Raw genomic sequence first — 20,256 nt, 5'->3', positions numbered from 1 at the left:
AGCAACTGAAAGCTAACTAATATATAAAAAAAGAGTAAAACGCCTGTGGGAGCACTGAGATTTAAAGCTAGGCCATTCTATGACTATCCATGCTCTTAAAAAACTAATTATAGTATACATTGTGTGTGTGTGTATGTACATGCGTTCTATGACATGTGTTATGAAAACATTCTTTCAAACATTCATACATTGTAAACAGTTTACATCAGCTAACAAAAATAATTTGAATATCTTCCTACGTCATTAAATATTCTTCCAAAACATCATTTGTCTTGATTGACTTTCAATGAATGAATCTACCATCACTTAGATAATGTTTCTCTGGTATATTTTCACTGATCAGAAAATCAAACAGTTTTTTTTTGTAAAAAACTGTGTATGAATATGTCTGTAGTTAAATCAATGCCCAGATCTTTTTTTTTTTTCTTATACTTAGAATGAGTAGCCTAAGGAGCTTTGGTAAAGCGTTGCACATTTGTTTCTCCTCAACTACCAAACATGTTGTGCCTCTACAGCAAACAGGTCCCACAGGCTGCTCCCCTGTGAGCTCTAAGAAAACGCTACCAATGTGAATCTTTGCCTCACTGTTCCTACCTTTCCACCTGGCTGCCCCTGACTGTGCCTCCAGCTGTTCGTAAGCCCATAAACATTCATAACTTAGAGAGAGCCCCAGTGTGTGTATGCTACCCTTCATAAGCTTTTATAAGTCAGGGTATCATATGTGGCCAAAAGAATTTACCTTCATATTTTAACACTAAAGAAAGAACTATCTCCATTTCAAGTCAATGGGTGCTATTCATTCGAGTACATCCTGTTTGCTTAGCTTTGCTTCATTCAGGCTTTACTCACAAAAAAAAAAAAAAGGTACAGAATGCAATAGAAACTAGGGAAGACCTCACCCTTGGGAACGAATGACTTACTTCCCATTGACCCAGAAGGAATGTCTGAGGTAAACAGTAAATATGGTGTGGAAAAGAGGCACACCTTGTTCACCTCTACTCAATATTTAGAATACATAAAAAAAAAAAACCTTTCTTACTTGCCATGAACGTGGCTATATGTTAAAATTGCCTACAGGCTAGAATAACTTGTGATCTGTACCAGAATTCAGCAAATTACAGCCCATGGGCCAATCTGGCTGCTTTTATAAATAAAGTTTTATTGGAACACAGCCATTCCTATTTGTTTACTCACTCTGCGTGTAACCAGAACTTTGCATTGATTTGTTTATTCATTCCAATCCATTTCAACCTTCCAACCAGTATTTATTAAGCACCTATAATATGCCAAGCACCATGCTGGTTACTAGGAATAAAAAGATGAATAAGACCTTGTTACTGCCTTGGCTATACTCAAGGTTTTAATGGAAATACAGACATAAACATAATATCACATTTTAGGAAATTTTAGTTTTTTGATCTGCAATAGTATAATCTTAAAAGTATAAGAAAGCTTATTCACATCTATAAATTTTTAAATAGTGCAAATCTTTCTAAAATTATAAAACCTCATCAGCACTTCCATAATTTCCAACTTGAACGGTCAGGAAGACATTTGAAAACGGCTTTGTCATAATTACAAACAGTGCTACATTCAACAAAAAAATATTTCTTATCAATAACTTGCCTCTGAATTGCTGAAAGGTTTGATAACTATTAGCTAATGATTTCAGTATATATTGTATCCATTTTCTATATCACATAAGAAAATACAACCAATTTTAATGACTTGAAAAACATCCATTTGTGAAGTCATAGTTCAGAAGTTCTGCATGGTAAAACTAGGGTCTCTAATAAAGATATTACAAGACTGAGATCAGCATATCTGCTGGGGTAAATACTTTTGTCTGAAGGCCCTAGGAAAAACTTACTGCCAGGCTCATACTCATTGGTAAATTTTTTTCAGTGTGGTTTTATGACTGAGATGCTTGCTACTTGCTAGTAGTCATCCACATGCCATTTCCAAGGGGTTCTCCATAGTCCTTGTCCTATGACCCCTTATCTTCAAGTCAATGCTAGAATCTCCCTCATTCTTTTCCTATCTCACTCCCCAGTGTTTGACCTTGGGAACACATTTAAAGAGCTCCTGTGATTAGATCAAACCCACTTAATCACCTTTCCGTAAAATCAACTGTGCCATATAAATTAATCAGCAGTTTGAAAGAATCCATTGTATTTACAGTCTTAGATATTATTTAAGGTCTATACACCAGGGAAGTAAAGCCCAAATCAGAATTTTACCTACAACATGGCTTTTGTTAGAATTGCAAATTATTTTTATCAGTTATAATTATATTAGGCAAGGATTGATTGTATTTGGACACTATTGCTGCTTTACTTAAAACTCAGCAATCTAAAAAAGAGCTGCAATAAAACATTATGAAGAAGACCCAAACTTTTATACACTGTGTCCTAATTTGAAATTAATCTTCCATGAAAATTATCTGTTTAAAGCAGTTCTATATTTTGATTTGCCAAAGTTGTATAATCAGGAAAGTATGAAGGTAAAAATATTGATAATGAGATTCCAATATCAAAACAGTAGAAAGTTACCCAATACCCACAATCATTGTGGAGTTATATGCCCCCAAAATATATTACCCCAACTTCACATGTATTCTTATAGAACTCTAAGACCTATATTTAAAAAGCTTTGAATTGTGCACTTCCCTTTCAAAATAACATGATAAATACTAGCATAGCTGTGTATAAACTCTCTACAGCAAAATAGAATCTATTGCCAAACATAGATAAATGAAAAAGACAGACAAAAAAATTTGTTCACACATAAATAAAGCTGATTAAAATCAAATAGCCTGGGGAGCATGTGGGAAGACATGGAATCATCTCCAGATAGAAATATGTAAAGACTCAGCTAAGTCTAATCCCGTATCACAAAACTACAGGCAACAGCTGGCAGCTGAGATAGACAGATGCATCAAGATGCCTGTGCCCATTTGGGAAGCAGCTATGGTCAAGCCATAGGAGGTATTTTCATTTTAAGTCTACAATGATTTTTTTTTATTTTGAATATACAATACAGAGGGGTTACAATTACATTAGCAAGGTAATGAGTACATTTCTTATCAAGCATTGTTGCCTTTGTTTCCCCTTACCATCCCTTCCCATATCCCACCACCCCCCCCTACGGCTCCCCTCTTCCCGCACCACCCCCACGCCAAAGTTGTAAATTTGTTTTTTGACATAACGTCTTGTACATCTCATTGTTGCAATGGGTCCACCTGTATCCCTATTTAAGCAATTTGTTTTTTCCCTTCCACTCCCCCAAATTATACCAACATCAAATACAGTGAAAACAGGGATTATACCGTGGGGGAGGGACATACAAAGCAACAAAGAAATATCTTATACATATGTTAGAAACAATAGCAAGAAAGAAAAACCATTTGAGTCCTTAACTTGGGATTCATTTCGCCTAACATCAACTTATCTGACCATTTCTGCTTGTCTCAGACATATACTAGATACTGCAAATAAGGGAAACCATGGGACCTATGTTTCTTTGGGCCTGGCTTACTTCACTTAACATATTTTTTTCCAAGTTTTTCCATTTCCCAACAAATGGGGCAACGTCATTCTTTCTGATGGAGGCATAGAATTCCATTGTGTATATATACCACATTTTCTTGATCCATTCATCTACTGAGGGGCATCTGGGTTGGTCCCATATCTTAACTATGGTAAATAATGCTGCAATAAACATAGTTGTGCTGGTGGCTTTAGTATGGTCTTGTTTGTGATCATTTGGGTAGATGGCCAAAAATGGGATTGCTGGGTCATAGGGGAGCTCAATGTGGAGTCTTTTAAGGAACCTCCATACTGCTTTCCAAAGTGGTTGAACAAGTTTACACTCCCACCAACAATGCAACATCCACTCCAGCATCTGTTGTTATTAGAGTTCTTGATTATAGCCATTCCCCAACAACAAATCCTCAAAGAAACAACTGCCCAATAAATAAGTGGGCTAAAGACTTACAGAGAAATTTCCCTGAAGAGGAAAGAAAGATGGCCAATAGACACATGAAGAAATGCTCAACCTTCCCAGCCATAAAAGAAATGCAAATCAAAACAGCATTGAGACACAATGATTTTATAGGTGATTATAAACAAACCTTTGAAGAAAATCCATTAGAGTAAGTTGAGTATAAGAATATGTGTATCAAACATTTATTTAAAAGAGAATTTGTCTCCTCTGACATGGAATCAGCTCTCTCATTGAATGAGAACCAGTTCTCCGCCTGATCTGGCCCTGAACTACATTTTGAAATAACACCGATAATCACTATTGCCACTTGCAAATCACAAGGGACTGAGAGAGACATTTGCAATAAGGAAGTCAAAATGTCTTTCCAACTTTAATTATATATTTTGTTGCTAGAACACACATACAGAGAGAGAGAGAGAGAGAGAGAGAGAGAGAGAGAGAGAGAGAGAGAGAGAGAGAGAGAGAAAGGTTCTCTCTGTGAAATCTTCTTCCTAAATAGAGCAAGAAATGTGGTCGAGCTATATTAAATTACTTGTATTTCTACCATGTACACTGCACTGCCCTTTCCTGCCACACTTCAGCAAATGTTATTCTTGATGTCTTAACTGGACAATAGTCAGTCATTACCTTCTTTAGGATGTCTTTCTTGTCCATCCTTCTTCCACTGCAAAGTGAGATGTCCTTCATACCTGCTATGTGTACCTGTGTACCTGTTTAGAAGTGTGCACATCATACACTGCACTGAAAACTTGGTTAGTGGTTTTTTTCCATAAATCTGAGCTTCCAGAAGGCAGACATAATAGCTTCAATAGCATATAGATTCTTAGTATCTGCATCTGCAGAACATCCAGCTTATTACAGATGTTGAGTGTGTATCATTGGATGGCTAGATAAAAGGAAAAGAGAAAAGGAAAGAGGAAGGGAGTGATGGAGGGAGGGAATAGGCAGCTAGACAGGCAGTCCAGCCTATATAAATCAATAGTGTCCAAGGCCTCTGATGTGACAAAACATGTGAAAGAAATGATTTAAAGGACTCATGCTATATGGGTTGATGGCTGCAGAGATTTCAACCCGTGGGCAGCTGGGTCCATTGTTTCTGGGAGGGAAGGTAGAATAGCATGGCAGGGAGCATATGGTGAAGCAGATCTCCTCGCTCTGTAGAAGCCAGGAAACAAAGAGAGAGCAGACAAGGCCAGGGGAAAAATACATTCTTTGAAGGCACATCTTTAGTCACCCATTTTCTACAACTAGGTACTACCAGCTGGCAACAAATAAGCTTTTGGGAAACATTACAAACCCAAACTAGAACAGAATACATATATTTCTCTAGACCAAGAAAACACTGCTAAAAAAAATTTGGCAAATCACAGTGGCCTACACAAACTTTTTAAATTGCCAGTTCAAAGTAGAGCATATTAGCTAAATCTATATTCAGTCTACATTTAAAAAATAATTTTATGAAAAGAAGAGTAGGCAGCTTGTGGCTCATATCTTTACTCCTAGCTAGAAAGCTAGTATCGGGTATCTAGGCAAGCAACTATGAGGGAAATTAAACCCTATCTCAACTAACCAGTGCAAATAAAGGCTGGAGTTGTGGCTTAGCAGTAGAGCTCCTAGCAAGCATGAGTTCAAACCCCAGGACCATCACCACTACCAGCAACTAAAAGATATATAAAAAGACAAATTTAATGTGAATGTCAAAATTATTTTGAACCCACAGATGGATGGGAAGAAAATAAGAAAATAAGAGTTGGTGTTAAAAGGTCACTGGAATGTTGGCATTTAATCATAATTTTTTTCTTTCCTTTTTTTAAAATAAGTTTTTTATTGTGAAAATACTGTACAGAGGGGTTACAATTACATGAGCAAGGTAATGAGTACATTTCTTCTCAAGCATTGTTGCCTCCTCCTTTGTTTTTCCCCTACCATCCCTTCCCTCAAATCTCCATAACTACCTTCCCCCCCACCCCACGCCCCGCCACCTCACCTAAATTGTAAAGTTCGTTTTTTGACATAGCATCCTGTACATCTTATTGTTGCAATGGGTCAACCTGTATCCCTATTTAAACAATTTGTTTTTTCCCTTCTGCTCCCCAAATTATACCAACATCAAATACAGTGAAAACAGGTAGCTATAAAATTTTAAACTCATAGATGCCTTCTGGGTGCTCCAATTCTGCTCTGTCTAAATTAGATTATTTGCTCCTATTTTATGCTCTCTATGCTATTCCTCATATGAATTAGCTGGTATAAAGACCAGTGCAGTCAAATCACTTTTAATAAATCTAATAATTGTTTTACTGTGAGAATAGTATATCCACTATTTATAAGTATGGGACATAATATATAAAAATTATAAAACAGAAAATAATAGTAATAGTGCATACATCTTGTAAACTCACATATGACTACGCTCCCCAATACACACATGACACAATCTTCTTTGTCAACTGTCTAAATAGATGCCAGAGAAGATAGAAAGCATAGTAAGTGAGGTAGTAGTCAAAGGGAGTAATGTGTCTGTTTAATGATGTCGGTGCCCTGCATCTTGTACATACACTTCTCTAATTTGGGGAGGGGAAAGGAAAAACAAAATGCTTAAATTGGGATACAGGTTGACCCATTATAACAATGACGTGTACAAGACACTATGTTGAAAAGTGAACTTTACAACTTTGCAGGGGTGGTGAGACAGTGATTGTGGAGGTGGGAGGGAAGGGGTGGGAGGGGAAATGGACTCATGATCTTGCTCATGTTACTGTAACCCCTCTGTACAGCACTTTTACAATAAAAAATGTACAAAAATGCAAGTAAAATACACTTTAAGGAATAAAGGGCCTACAGAACAAAGATGAATAGCATAGTCTATACATGAAAGGAAAGCACTCCTGTGGACTTGTTGGGAGTGTGTTATCTGCATAGTATGGTTTTATCAGCATGCCTAGACTGGATGATATTCTCTAGATACTTGTAGCTAATCTTGCAGCTATGGGAATACAAAACTAACTTTTCCGAGAGCACAAGAAGGAGAGCTGTAAAATGGCACCAGTTGCAAAGTATTGTCTGTAGCCAAAGGCCACCTCAATTGTGGATCCAAAACCTAAGGTATCAGCTTAATTCTTGGCTTCAGATTAAGATTAAGCTTGCCTGCACGAAGGAGTCAGATCTTAGCTGAACAGCTACAAACCAAGAGGAAAACATTCTCCAACTGCTTCCTCTGCAAAATCATCAGAACAGTATGATAGCTGAGCATAATTCCATTGCTTCTCTACCATGACACTCCGGGAGGTTATTTTATTTTCCAAGTATTAGGACGAAATGCAGGTCCTCACGAATACTAAGCAAAACCTCTACTTCTGACCTACATCCACACAGCCTATAGACTCTCATTTTAAAAATGAAGAATACAATAGCACTTAAAGACCATGGAATTTATGATAAGTCCTAATTTAAAGAATGCAAAGACACTAATGTAGTGCTGCTATAGGGCTCTATCAACAGTAGAGAATAATTTTAGGGTAATATCATGTGTATTGCCATTATTGGAAATGCTCATGTATAATAAGCAATTTAGTTCTATCATGCATAAAATACCATACTTATAACAATCCAGTAAGTTAGGACTGGAGAAGGCAAAGCATTGTTTTTGTATAAGACAATATTATTGGATGTGAGGGCGATCTGGCTGCGACATCTGTCACCCCATTGATCGCCAGGGCTGATTCGGCTGATCTGGCTGATCAGCCAGCCGGCTGATCCTCCCTCACCGCTCCATGTGCGTCCCTCCCGAAGCTGCGCGCTCCCTCAAAAGGACGACCATCCCCGATAGAGGAGGACCGGTCTTCGGTCAAGGGTATACGAGTAGCTGCGCTCCCCTGCTAGAACCTCCAAACAAGCTCTCAAGACAATATTATTTTTAAAATTATTATTTAAAAGCGAAATAAAAGAAGAAACTTCCTAACTCAAGCCTTGATCCTGTTAAACTTTTCCAGACTAATGGAACAAAGGCTAGAAGTGTTGGATGAGTAGAGCAACAGTCATTTCCTCCTCCAAGTTTTATTACTCAGGGGATGGTTCCAACTTATAACCTATACAGAACACATTATTGCAAACAGTGAGTGAAACTGACATTCTACTGGGTCAAATGGCTCTCCTTGTAACTAACTATATCTTTGGGTTACAAGTAGATCTCAAAGCAATTTCTCCTCTCCAGAGTTCTCATCCATTGAAAATTGGCTGAGTTCATTTTGATTAAGCACAGCACATACCAAGATTTGGAAGGAGCTGAAGGTATCTTTATGATCGTGGTTGGGACAGTTACAGGTATGAGACCTGTGCCATTATTCACAAAAGGATACATAATTCTGAACTGAGCCAAAAAATAAAAACCCTTCTCAGATTGCATCAACAGTAAAGACTTTCCCAAGTGACACAAAAACAGAACACAAAAGTCAGGTGTAATGCTTGAAGACACAAGTCCCCTGGTCTTTGAAGGAAGGATCTGTTAGATCCTGCCAATGCGTTTCTTGTGTGAAATGTGAAGCTCAATCGCAAGGCCTTGAATTCTTACTAAGGGGAGAGGGCTGTGAGAGAGAGGGCAGCCAACAACCAGACACTCCCGATGGCATTTGCCTTTTCCTGGCCTCTTTGAGCTTTCTGAATTCCCAATTTGGTTCTAAAGAGCAGTTATTGAAGCTCTGGATAATACGTTTTACAATAAATTCCCGTTTGCTTCAGGTAGTCTGGAGCTCCTGCTACACACACGCATCACACAGTCTACTTCTAGGAACATGCCATAAGTTGCTCTACATTGCACTTGTGTATAGGATTATGTGTTTTTCTACAACAAGATTGCTCACTTGCTGAGAACTAGAGAATTTCTTATTTTTCTTTGAACTTTGAGAACCTGGAGAAGTAACTGTCAGACTCCCAGGAAGCACTCAATAAATGCAAAGTATGATTTTGCATATGTTCACAGAATTAGGAAGTTTGCTAATAAGTATAAAAGTTCAACTAGATGTTTAAACACTGAGACAAAACGTGAGCAAGAAGTTTTCTAAAACTTACTTCTACTGTAAGCTAACGTGGAAATCTCAAATATTCTGCAAGCTATCTCATGGTATATTACTTTTGTAAATAAGTTTCATGAAAAAGTCAGTATGCTAATAACCATACCTCCATAACACCCTTGCCTGAATTAATCATCATTCAGAATTTTCACCCCTGTAGCTCCAGATAGGCAGAACAAAGATGTTAAAGTAGATAAGTCTATATATACCATTCCCAGAAGCCAGCTCCCTCCCTTTTCCATGCAGTAAATCGCAATCCACAAAGTTCAATAAGTAACCAGTGAACATGGGTTCCAGAGAGATTTCCATCTGTTTTTCTGCCTCCAATCAATAAAGTACTTCTGCTCTATAAATTTGCATTGCACAAGGGACTGTGACCTAGAATTGAAAGGGAGATAGAATTTTTGCCAATTTTTAATGTTTTTTTTTTAAAGAAACATGGGTAGCAAGCTTATGTTCTAAGAATCTATGAGCTGCATACAAGTCTGAATTTGATCTGGTTTAAACAATGCTACCATGCCCTAAAATCCTGGGCATTATAAACTTTCCAAATGTACAATGTCATCAAGGTTTTATGATATTTCTTACAAAAACTCAATAGTCAGGTAGCACTTCATCAGCTGAAGTTTTATTCAAGTGTGGGAATAGAATGCTACAACTGAAACATGATAACTACTATTCACCAGAATTTGGTATCACAGTTGGAAGAAGAAAGTCCACTAAACACTTATCATATATTCATGATTTTGACCCTTACCTAAAATATTCCATACCTTGGCATTATGCAATATACCCAAGAATATGACATCAGGGACAAAAGTCCATTTGGATGATCTCTTTCTTCTGACAAAAGGTTGAACAGAGCTTTTCTGACACCTGGAGCTCTCTCTCCATGTGACAAAACATTTAGAGCATTGTGTCCAGGCAGGTTTTCATGGCTCACATAGCACATAGGACTTCAGAGATCTAAGACTTCAAAGGCAAATTTGATAGGTCTGATGTGTAAGACTAGCTTTACCAAGTTAAGTGAGACTAGCAAAGGAGCATACCCAGCTCGATTGGCACCAAAACACAATGTAAGTTGACACAGAGGTAATGCTACAGCAGTAACACTGATGTAAGTTTATTATTCGTTCAGGATTACACATTCTAACCCAAAGCTTATGCTATTCCAATCCACTTCTGCCCTACAACAGTCAATTATGCTGAATACAGTCAAAATTTCAAGGCAACTCTAGCTCCAAAAACAATATTTCATTAGCCCATGCTTTCTGCATTATTGCCACATTCTGAATTACTTTCTGAATTTTGTGCCTCACTTGTTTGGAGATCTATTTTTACACACTTTGCAGGTATAACAGAGCTCCTGCCCCTTCAAAACATTGACAAATTTAACAATAAACACATATATAAAAAAAACTTGCACATAAGAAACATCTCAAAATTGACATGAAATATTTTCAAATCCCCTATCGATTTGATTTAAGCACATAAGACCATGATCATGTTGCCAAAAGGAGCCACAGTACATGACTGGCTCTGTTCTAGAACTTTCAAAGTAGTTCCCATGCTTTTTGGTCTAGCTGTGGAAGAAGGAAGTTTAAAATTGTGCAAAGTATTTACAGCAGCAGAAATCATTTGTCCCCCCTTTCACTGAAAGTGACATCTCAAAATCTTACTGAGCAACTATGGCTATTTCTCAAGAATTAGAATATTTAAGGCAGGCACTGGAGGCTCACATTTATAATATTACTTATAGCTTATAGCTACCCAGGAAGTTGGGATCTGAGGGTTGAAGTTTAAAGGCAGCTCAAGCAAGAAAGTCCATGAGACTCTTATTTTCAATTAACTATCAAAAAAGCTGGAAGTGGAGTGTAGTTCAAGTGGTTTAAGTATTAGCACTGAGGAAAAGAAAGTCAGGGAGACCGCCCCGGCCCTGAATTCAAGCCCCAAACACACACACACACAATTAGAGCATTTAATCTCAACTATTAACAAAAAACCCACTGGAATATTCTCCCCCAATTCACTTTTACACTTCACTCTTACTTTCATTGTCACTAAAAAACCAAGATAAAACAAACATTTTGATTTAATTTACATTAACCAGTTTCTTCTCTTTTCTCAAAGACAAAAAAAACGTTTGCAGGTTTCATGACCTTGGACAAGAATAACGTAAGCCTAAATATTCCTTAATTCCTGGGATTAATAATTATAAATGTCTTAGCAAGTTACATGCTATCCCTCTGAGTCACAAAAGACTTGTGAATTTATTTGTGAAAATTTAGGTACGTAGATGAGGGGAGTGGTCTAGATATTGGGAATTCATTGATAATTTCTTAGAAATCATCCATAACAAACACGTATCTCTTGAAAGAGCAGGGACATTTTCCTCAGAATAGGAGGCAGGTGTGTGAACTAATTTTAACAAATTAAATGCTACTAAGTCAAGACTCTAACTCTGGAGAAAGTTCATTCATTGATTCAGTCACTAACTATTTATTGAGCAGGTATACTTTCTAGGCACCAAAGAACTAAAAAAAATGGAAAATAGTAATAATAACGCTGGTAATCTTGGAATGTATGTGCCAGTAATATGAATGAAGAAATTTAAATATACATACATTTGCCAGAAAGTACTATGTCTGTTTAGGAAAATAAAACTACACGTGAAAACATGATGTATGAATGTGGTCATGCTATTTTATGTATGACTGCAAAGGTCATTTGAGCAGACATTCTAAAGATGGAAAGACATTAGCCATGTGGATATTTAAAGCATAAATATAGAGACATAACAGGAGCATAATGTCACATAGGTCATTTTTAACTATAGTAAAGACATTTAAAAGGTAAAAAGAAAGAGGTTTATATATATAATTCATAGTATACTTGAGTATATAATCTTCAAATATATTTACTTGATATGTTCTAAAATGTTTCATTTAAATATTTTTGACATAAAAATTATTGGTGCCATCATTCACATTCTACTTTTCATGATGTCTTCAGAATCTGGTATGTATTTCACACTGAGTACAATAAAGAATTTAAAGCCCTTGGCTAACAAACTAGTCAGTATAAGTCCAGGATGAGTGTCTCCACAGAGATGAGCAAATATTAGACTGTAAGAAGACATGCCTGATGTTTCTGCAAGAGCTCACAGACCACACTGGCCAATGCAACATGGGTAAAGGGAAGACAAGACAGATGTCAAGAGATAACCATGCAGGATAATGTGACTCTTCCACTATTAGTCTGGTGAAAATGGAAGCCACTGAAATGCAGCAGCTTCATAGCCTGTGTCTCATGCAGCTATACTAGCTTCAAGCCTCTTTTAATGCTCTGTTATATTATTTTGAATTTCTCCATTTCTGAACAAGACGTTTCACATTTTCGTGTGTACTATGTCTCCCACACATTATGTAGCTGGTTGTAGCTGGAGAGTTTTTTGGTGAGAAAGTAACATAAATTATGTTATGGTTTAAAAGGATTGATCCAGTTTCACTGTTGAGGCTGGACTAGAGGAAACATATAGATAAATGTAAGAAGACAGCTAGCATGTTCTTGGTAAAAGTGAAGTGAATGATGAAGGTGAGGAAAGAGGAGACAGTTCCAGTTGCTACATCAATAACACAGTACCAGGCCACATGTTGTCCACAGTAGTGTCCTGGAGAGCTAATTCTGCTACCCCCCTGCTAGTGTCCACTGTGGTTATATAATAACTCTCTATTAATCTGAGAGCTCTTTGTCTTTCTACCATATTCGTCTTTTCATAAGATAGCACTGAATTTGCTACATTTCTTGCTCATCATTTCTTTTTCCTAAGAAAAGGCAGGAAAAGCAAACGAACTTTACAACTTTGGTGGGGGAGAGGAGGAAGATTGGGTGGGGGGGCAGGGGGAGGATGGGAAAGGGAAACAAAGGAGGAGGCTACAATGCTTGATAAGAAATGTACTCATTATCTTGCCCATGTAATTGTAACCCTTCTGTACAGTATTTTCACAATTAAAAAAAAAAAGGCAGGACAATCTACAGTCTCACCAAAACTGAACACAGTAGAAAAATGATGATGCTGTCAAGATTATAATGGATAAATGAGGCACTGAAAGAAGGGAAAAAACAGGGACCCTAATGTGGTTGAGTATCTTCTTGTTAGGCCACTAGAGCATCTTATACGTTATCTCCACTGATTTCAGTTGAGTAATGTGAGTAAAACATTATTCTCCACTACAAAAATAGAAGTCTACAAATGTTTGGCCACTGGTATGCTCTGAATGTGAATCTCAAAATTATTATGTCGAAACTTAACTGTCAACATGATAGAATTAAGAGATGGGATCTTTAGGAAGTAATTAAGTCATAAAATTCAAGTCCTCCTGCATATGATTAGCAGCCTTATAAAAGGGTTGCAGAAACCAAGTAGGCCTTTCTGTCTGTCTTTCCCATCCATCCAGCAAGGAGTCAAGGCTCCATCTTGAAAGCAGAAAGAAGGCTCTGGCCTAACAACAAACCTGCCTTCACCTTGACTTGGGATTTCCCAACCCTAAGAACTGTGAGAAAGTAAATTTTTGGTTTTCATAAATTACTCAGTCTTGAATACTTTGTTATTGCAGCAGGACTGGACTAAGAGAGAAGGATAAGGCCATTCAAAGTTTATGCAACTATAGAATATGTCTAGTGGGACAGCAAATATCAAACTCATTGGAATATAGAATTGACATGAATGAAGAAGTAACAATGAAATCTCCCTGTATAACCATACAAACAAAAAATATTTCATGTGTCTAAAATATACCTAAATACCAATAAAATACATTATTCAACTCACAGTAAGAAAAAAAGAAAAATTAAAACAACCTTTTGGGCTTTTAAATTCTTCATTAATTTTTGGTGCTGTGGATTGAATCAAGGGCCTAGCACATGCCAAGAACACTCAGCTACATGACCAGCAGTATTACTTTAGACTTACATCTGAATTTAAACAATTACCTCTATATTTAAGCTGTTGGTTTTTGTGTTTTTGTGGGTTTTTTTTTGGGTCCGGTCGTGAGGCCTGAACTCTGGGCCTGGGCACTGTCCCTCAGCTCTTCAGCTCAAGGCTAGCACTCTACCACTTGAGCCACAGCGCCACTTCTGGGTTTTTTCTTTTTGCTTATGTGGTGCTGAGAAATCAAACCCAGGGCCTCTGGCTTGCAAGGCAAGTGCTTTACCACTGAGCCACCTTCCCAGCCCTTAAGCTGTTGGTTTTTTATTTAGTTTTTATGTAATCAAATAATTCCATGAGATAACGATAAAATTATATAATACAAATATTAACATGTTAAAGAACAGTAGGTAAAAGTTATATATTTTCTAATCTAAACTCTTAGGAGATCATTTATTTTTTGATGTATGCAAAAAAATTTTAAATGGTAAAATGGTTGTGTGACATCCATTCTTAAAGGGCTGGTGTCAATCACTCACCTTTTTCTGCAGAACATTGATTTTTCTTTCCTTCACTTCTAGCATATCTTTCATGTCACGAATCTCTCCAGCCAGGGTCCCCTTTTCTTCTGTGAGATCCTGCAGTTGTTTTGTCTTTTTGTTCAGGAAAGATTCTTTCTCTTCCAATCGTAATCTCAGTGCATCAACCTGAAATCAGGGGGAAAAGGCTCTGGTTTTACAAAGAATTTATCAATAATTGACTACTGTGCTACTGTGAGGGCTTGCAGCATTTGTCTCTAGAGAACAATATGAGCAAATAACTACTCAGAAATACCTGAATGCAACACCTGAATGCTACAAATTTTCACAGCCTGTGCTCTAGTGGAAAGTCCTGTTGAGACCATCTGTCAACAATAATATGCTTTCAAGAGTATAAAGATTCTGTGAAATAAGGTATTGTAAATTAGGATACATTGTCATGTTCGTTTTCTCGCTTATTTGGGTAGAAACAAAGCACACTAATACACTATGTAATGAGCCCAGGGAGGGCAAAACAATGTTCAAGTTTGACAGAGTCCTCCAGGAATACAGAGAACACAATGAGCATCTTGGAGAACAGGACTGGCATGAGCAGCAACTCCTAAATTTGCAAAGTATGTGTTGCCAAGAGGAAGTAATGCTGCTGAAAGAAGAAATGATGTCAAAACAAAATACCCATTTTATAAACAAAGTATACCAAAGCAAGTTCCTATTTCTACCTGAGAAATAAGTATAAAATTTCTAATTTCTAATGATAAAATTATAAATTCTGCTTCTAAGTGTCATATAGGCTTTAATTCTGTTTGCTTGCTTTGTTAGTTTGCTTTGACGCCAGTTTTGGAGCTTGAACCCAATCAAGGCCACTTGAGCTCACTTGGCTTTTTCACACAAGGCTGGTGCTCTACCACTTGAGCCATACTTGCACTTCATTTGCTAGTTAGTTATAGTTAAGAGTCTCATGGGCTGGCTTCAAGCCATAATCCTTATATCCCAGCCTCCTAAGTAGCTAGCATTATAGGCATAAACCATCAAAACCAGTTAAGCTTTATTTTTAATTCAACATCCTAAATTTTATATAAAAGAAAATTTTTTGGGGGGTCCGGTGGTGGGGCATGAACTCTGGGCCTGGGCGCTGTCGCTCAGCTCTTCAGCTCAAGGCTAGTGCTCTACCACTTGAGCCACAGCGCCACTTTCGGCTTTTTTCTTTTTTTGCTTATGTGGTGCTGAGGAATTGAACCCAGGGCCTCATGCATGCAAGGCAAGCGCTCTACCACTAAGCCACCTTCCCAGCCCCTATAAAAGAAATTTTTATGTTGAGACTACTCAATCTGGATTTATTTTTTGTCAATCATGGGGCCTGAACTCTGGGCCTGGGCCCTGTCTCTCAGCTCTTCAGCTCAAGGCTGGTGCTCTACCACTTGAACCACAGCACCACTTATGGCTTTTTGTGCTTATGTGGTACTGAATCAAACCCAGGGCCTCAAGCCTGCAAAGCAAGCACTCTGCCACTGAGCCACCTTCCTAGCCCCTACCATTTTAGTAAAAGGCGAAAGATTTATATGATCTGAAGAGAAACCAGAGTATGCCCCTACCATTTTAAAGAGTCTCCTGGTCATTCCTGCCTGGGCTGGCTTTGAATGGTGATCCTCTGATCTCAACCTTCTGAGTGGCTAGGATTACAGGCATGACCCACCAATGCCTTGCTGTATGTATTTTTTTAAAGACTAGAGTCCTTTGCCAAAATAACAGGGCTGCCATTTAAGCAGACATCACTGCAATCATGTATATGCAGTAAAATTCTTATGCTGAAATCTAGTCTTCAGTGTGATAATATTAAGAGGTGGGGATTAGATTGTGGAGTCAGATTCCCCCTGAATGGGATTGGTTCCCTTAGAAAAAAGGCCCAAAGACACTCATTAGCCCTTTCACTCACAAGGACACAGTAAGAAGGTGCTGTCTCATGTTCCACTAGACACTGAATCTACTAGCACACGAGTCTTAGATTTCTAGAACCTTAGTAACACCTTGATATATGACTATATGTAAAGGTATGATGATCTAAGTTAGAACCTATGGGTTCTAGAATCTACAGGTTGTAAGAGTCACCTCCCCAATGATCTAACTAGATCACTTCGGGGAGGGGCGTATGAAATAACTTGTGCTTAGCTTCCTTGATGTAACAAAGTAATGCACTGGGTGTACTACAACAAATCAAAATTAAGTAAGATCCTAAGTGACTATATAATATGCACTTACAAAATGATGCTTATAGAAATGCTGGTAGTATTATTTACAGTGAATCAAATTGGCCTCAGCCCATATGCCCACTATCAGGCGAATGAATAAGCAAAACTGTGGTACTTTGTATGGAACAATGTAGAACCACCAAAAGGAATAAACTTCAGATATGTACAACACAATACTGAATCTTAAAAGCAAGGTAAGTGAAAAGAATCAGGAGGAGTTATTGCTTGATTCCACATTCATTTCTTAAAAATAATTCTAAAATAGGTAAAGGTAATCTGCAGTGATAGAAGTGAGAGCTATGCTGCCTAAAGCAAGAAGGACAAATTGCTATACGCTAGAAGGAAAGCTTTTGTTTTCTAGCTTGAATAGAAGACTCTATACATGGTGTACCAATTTGCCCATCTCCATTAAATTGTGAAGTTTAATGAGTTACACTTCAGTATGTTATAACATAATTTAATCAAGTTGAAAATATAACCAGTTAAGAAGTATCTTGCAATGATCACTTCCATGAATAAGTAAGACCAAAAAATAATGAAACCACGCAACCAAGCCTAGCAACCAGATTACCACATAAACCTTCCGGGAGAATAAAGGGGTAGAGGACAACAGGGTTCATATGGGTGATAAGTGCCAAGGTAATAGAGAGTTTCTCACCTTCCATAGCAGAAAATCAACACCAAAAGCCAAGAAGCAGAGCTATCAAAAATTAGCAAGCCAAAAAGAGTGGAAAGAGATTGTCTTGGGAAGAAGTGGGACCATCGGCAGTGACAGTATTTTCATTTCATGAAACTGTTGCTTCATTTATAATACAGGTAAATAAAATGGAAATTGAAAAGGAAAGACAAAGATAAAAACATTTAAAAGTTGCAATTGTATATCATAATAAACCCAAATAAACACATTTGTAAACATTATGAGGATACAAAACCAAAAAGCAAGCTGGAAGAATGGGAGGAAGTTTTAGGGCTGGGTCTGCCTCATTCTACCTGTGCAGATTGGGGCAGATAATGTCTCCCTCCCAACCTTTAGCCATTGCTTCTTCATCTGTGAAACAGAGAGGTTGAAAGATATAGTCTCTAAATCCCTAGTATTTTATTATGTTAAAGGCAGTAGTGAGTCTTTGGTAGACTATGCGAGGGAAGTGTGATGATATTAAAGATAAGAAAAACATATTGAAATAGAATCTCCTTTGCTTACCCTTCCCAAGAAAGAGATTCCTTCTATTTTTTTTAAGGTAGGAGGTGATGAGACCATGGGTAAACGAGAGTTTTGCCAGTTTCTGGAACAGTAAAGAGGATGGAGTTGGGAGGTCCCAAGGAGGAAATAGGTGGTGACAGGTGGAGGGAGCCCACAAGGCAGAATGGCCCTGACTGCACTGTGAGAGAGGGCAGGTATCTGTGGTCAGAGATTGAGAACTGCAGATTCTTCAAACATTCAATAGCTATGTTTCTCTTCATAAAAAAGCCACAGACATACAAAGGTGGAAAAGGGATACACTAAGGTCCTGGGAATCTTCCTATGTGAAACCCATGACAGGTGCACCGAAGCTTAAGCATGCCAGATTTTGAAGTAGCTTATCAATAACTGAAGTTATCTTTCTTCATCTATCTATCTGGAACAGCACCAGTATACCATTTTGGTTTTTCTATCTGCTAGCAAAATATAAGTTTTAGTTTATGCATAAGACACGAGCATTGGGTGAGTTCCTCAGAAATTGGCAGGACATACTAAGCACTCCAAACTATACCATTGGTTTGAACCAGTTCAATTACAGTCAATTATAGATATTTATACATGGTCCTACTGAGTGGGATTCAGAAAAGAAATCTGTAATTGTGGCACAGCCAGGTCTACATTCTACCTCTCAAAGTTCAGTGGTTTATATGTGATCCAAAAGGGAATAACCACATCCAAACTGTGATATAAATAAGTCACAATACGGGAGGGAGAAAGTGGTGCTGGAGAGCATTTAGAAAAAGAGAAACATAGGTCCCATAGTTTCCCTTATTTGCAATAACTAGTATAAATCTGAGACAAGCAGAAAAGGTCAGATAAGATGATGTTAAGGGAAATGAACCCCAGGATAAGGACACAAGTGTTTTTTCTTGCTTGCTATTGTTTCTAACATATTTATAAGGTGCCATGTGATTTTTCTGTTGCTTTGCATGTCCGTCCCCCACAGTAAAACCCCTGTTTTCACTGTATTTGATATTGGGGAGTGGAAGGGAAAAAACAAAATGTTTAAATAGGGATACAGGTTGACCCACTGCAATAATGAGATGTACAAGATGCTATGTTGAAAAATGATTTTTACAATTTAGGTAAGTAGGGGGAGTATAGTTAAGGAGGTGGGAGGGAAGGGATGGTAGGGGAAAAACAAAGGAGGAGTCAACAATGCTTGATGAGAAATGTACTCATTACCTTGCTCATGTGATTGTAAACCCTCTGTACAGTATTTTCACAATAAAAAACTCATTAAAAAAGAAAAAGAGATTCCATAATGATGAATAATACACTGAACATTTGTAACACTATCTCACCATGTGTGATCTGTCAGTGCCTGTCACATCTTCCTGAGCTCAGAAGAGAAGAAAAGCAACCTAACCATGAGAACAGTTCTCCTGGAATAAAATAAGAGTAAGGATGGTTGTGATCAACACACAGCTCACAGTCCTCAAACTCAACATGGCAGTAGGGAGTTTGTGCCAGCTGAGGTCTCCTATATGGGAATTTATTTTCCATGTGCCAGAAATCAAGTACTTAACTTCAAAGGAATATGGATCCTGCCTTTCAATCACCTTCACTCTATCATTAGAATTTTACCTAGTCTCTTGGAATCAAGAAACAACACTTGAGGTTCTTTTTTTTTTCTTTTTAATACAAAACTTTGACCTGAACAGCATCCAATTCTCAAGCAACATTAGCCGAGTTTGAAGCAAGCAAGAATGACATCATTTCTAAAGTCAAGTTTGAACTTCCAGATGGCACAAAACCACAAACAAGCACATGAGCTTTGTGATGCATAGAAATTTAAAGTCAGGGAGTATCAGGAAAGAAAGAAGATACTCTATTAAGAACTTGAATATGTAGTTCCAAACTGGGTATCAGTGAATGGAATTAAAGTACTTCTTACGAATGTTCAGACTTCACTCAACAGCATATAGCATTTTTAAAGAATCAGAAAAGTCTCAAGTATAGTTGTTAGTCCATTATCAGGTAGAGACAGATAAGATAAAATGCTTGAAAATATAGAATACCTTTCTCTGCCTCTTCACTCAACACGAAATAATTTTAAAGGCCCCTGATACTCTTAAAGTTTGTTAGTTGGCTCAGTAATAATACTTGGCAAAGCAAAGAGCACTATCATTTCCCTGAAAAAAAATGAAAAGGAAAACTGAATGATATAGTCAGGGTGTAAAGATACACAAGGATGAATGCCCAAATTTTTACATCTGATTTAACCACA

The 20,256-nt window shown here is 37.6% G+C and overlaps 1 protein-coding gene across 4 annotated transcripts in view; it reads right to left on the bottom strand.

Annotated features, from left to right (window-relative positions):
- The window catches only part of Erc2 (ELKS/RAB6-interacting/CAST family member 2), a 789,311-nt gene that overhangs the window by 401,713 nt on the left and 367,342 nt on the right, over positions 1–20,256 (bottom strand). For all 4 annotated transcript variants that reach the window (XM_042679900.1, XM_042679903.1, XM_042679901.1 and 1 more), the window contains one exon: positions 14,541–14,708. In XM_042679900.1, the coding sequence (XP_042535834.1) occupies positions 14,541–14,708 (168 nt within the window). The remainder of the gene's footprint in view (positions 1–14,540; positions 14,709–20,256) is intronic.

This window comes from Dipodomys spectabilis, unplaced genomic scaffold (genome assembly GCF_019054845.1).
Source record: "Dipodomys spectabilis isolate Male_0828 unplaced genomic scaffold, ASM1905484v1 ptg000054l, whole genome shotgun sequence".
Classification (NCBI taxonomy): Eukaryota; Metazoa; Chordata; class Mammalia; order Rodentia; family Heteromyidae; genus Dipodomys; species Dipodomys spectabilis.
Note: the sequence above shows the minus strand (reverse complement) of the source record. Positions and strands in the feature narration are given on the sequence as shown.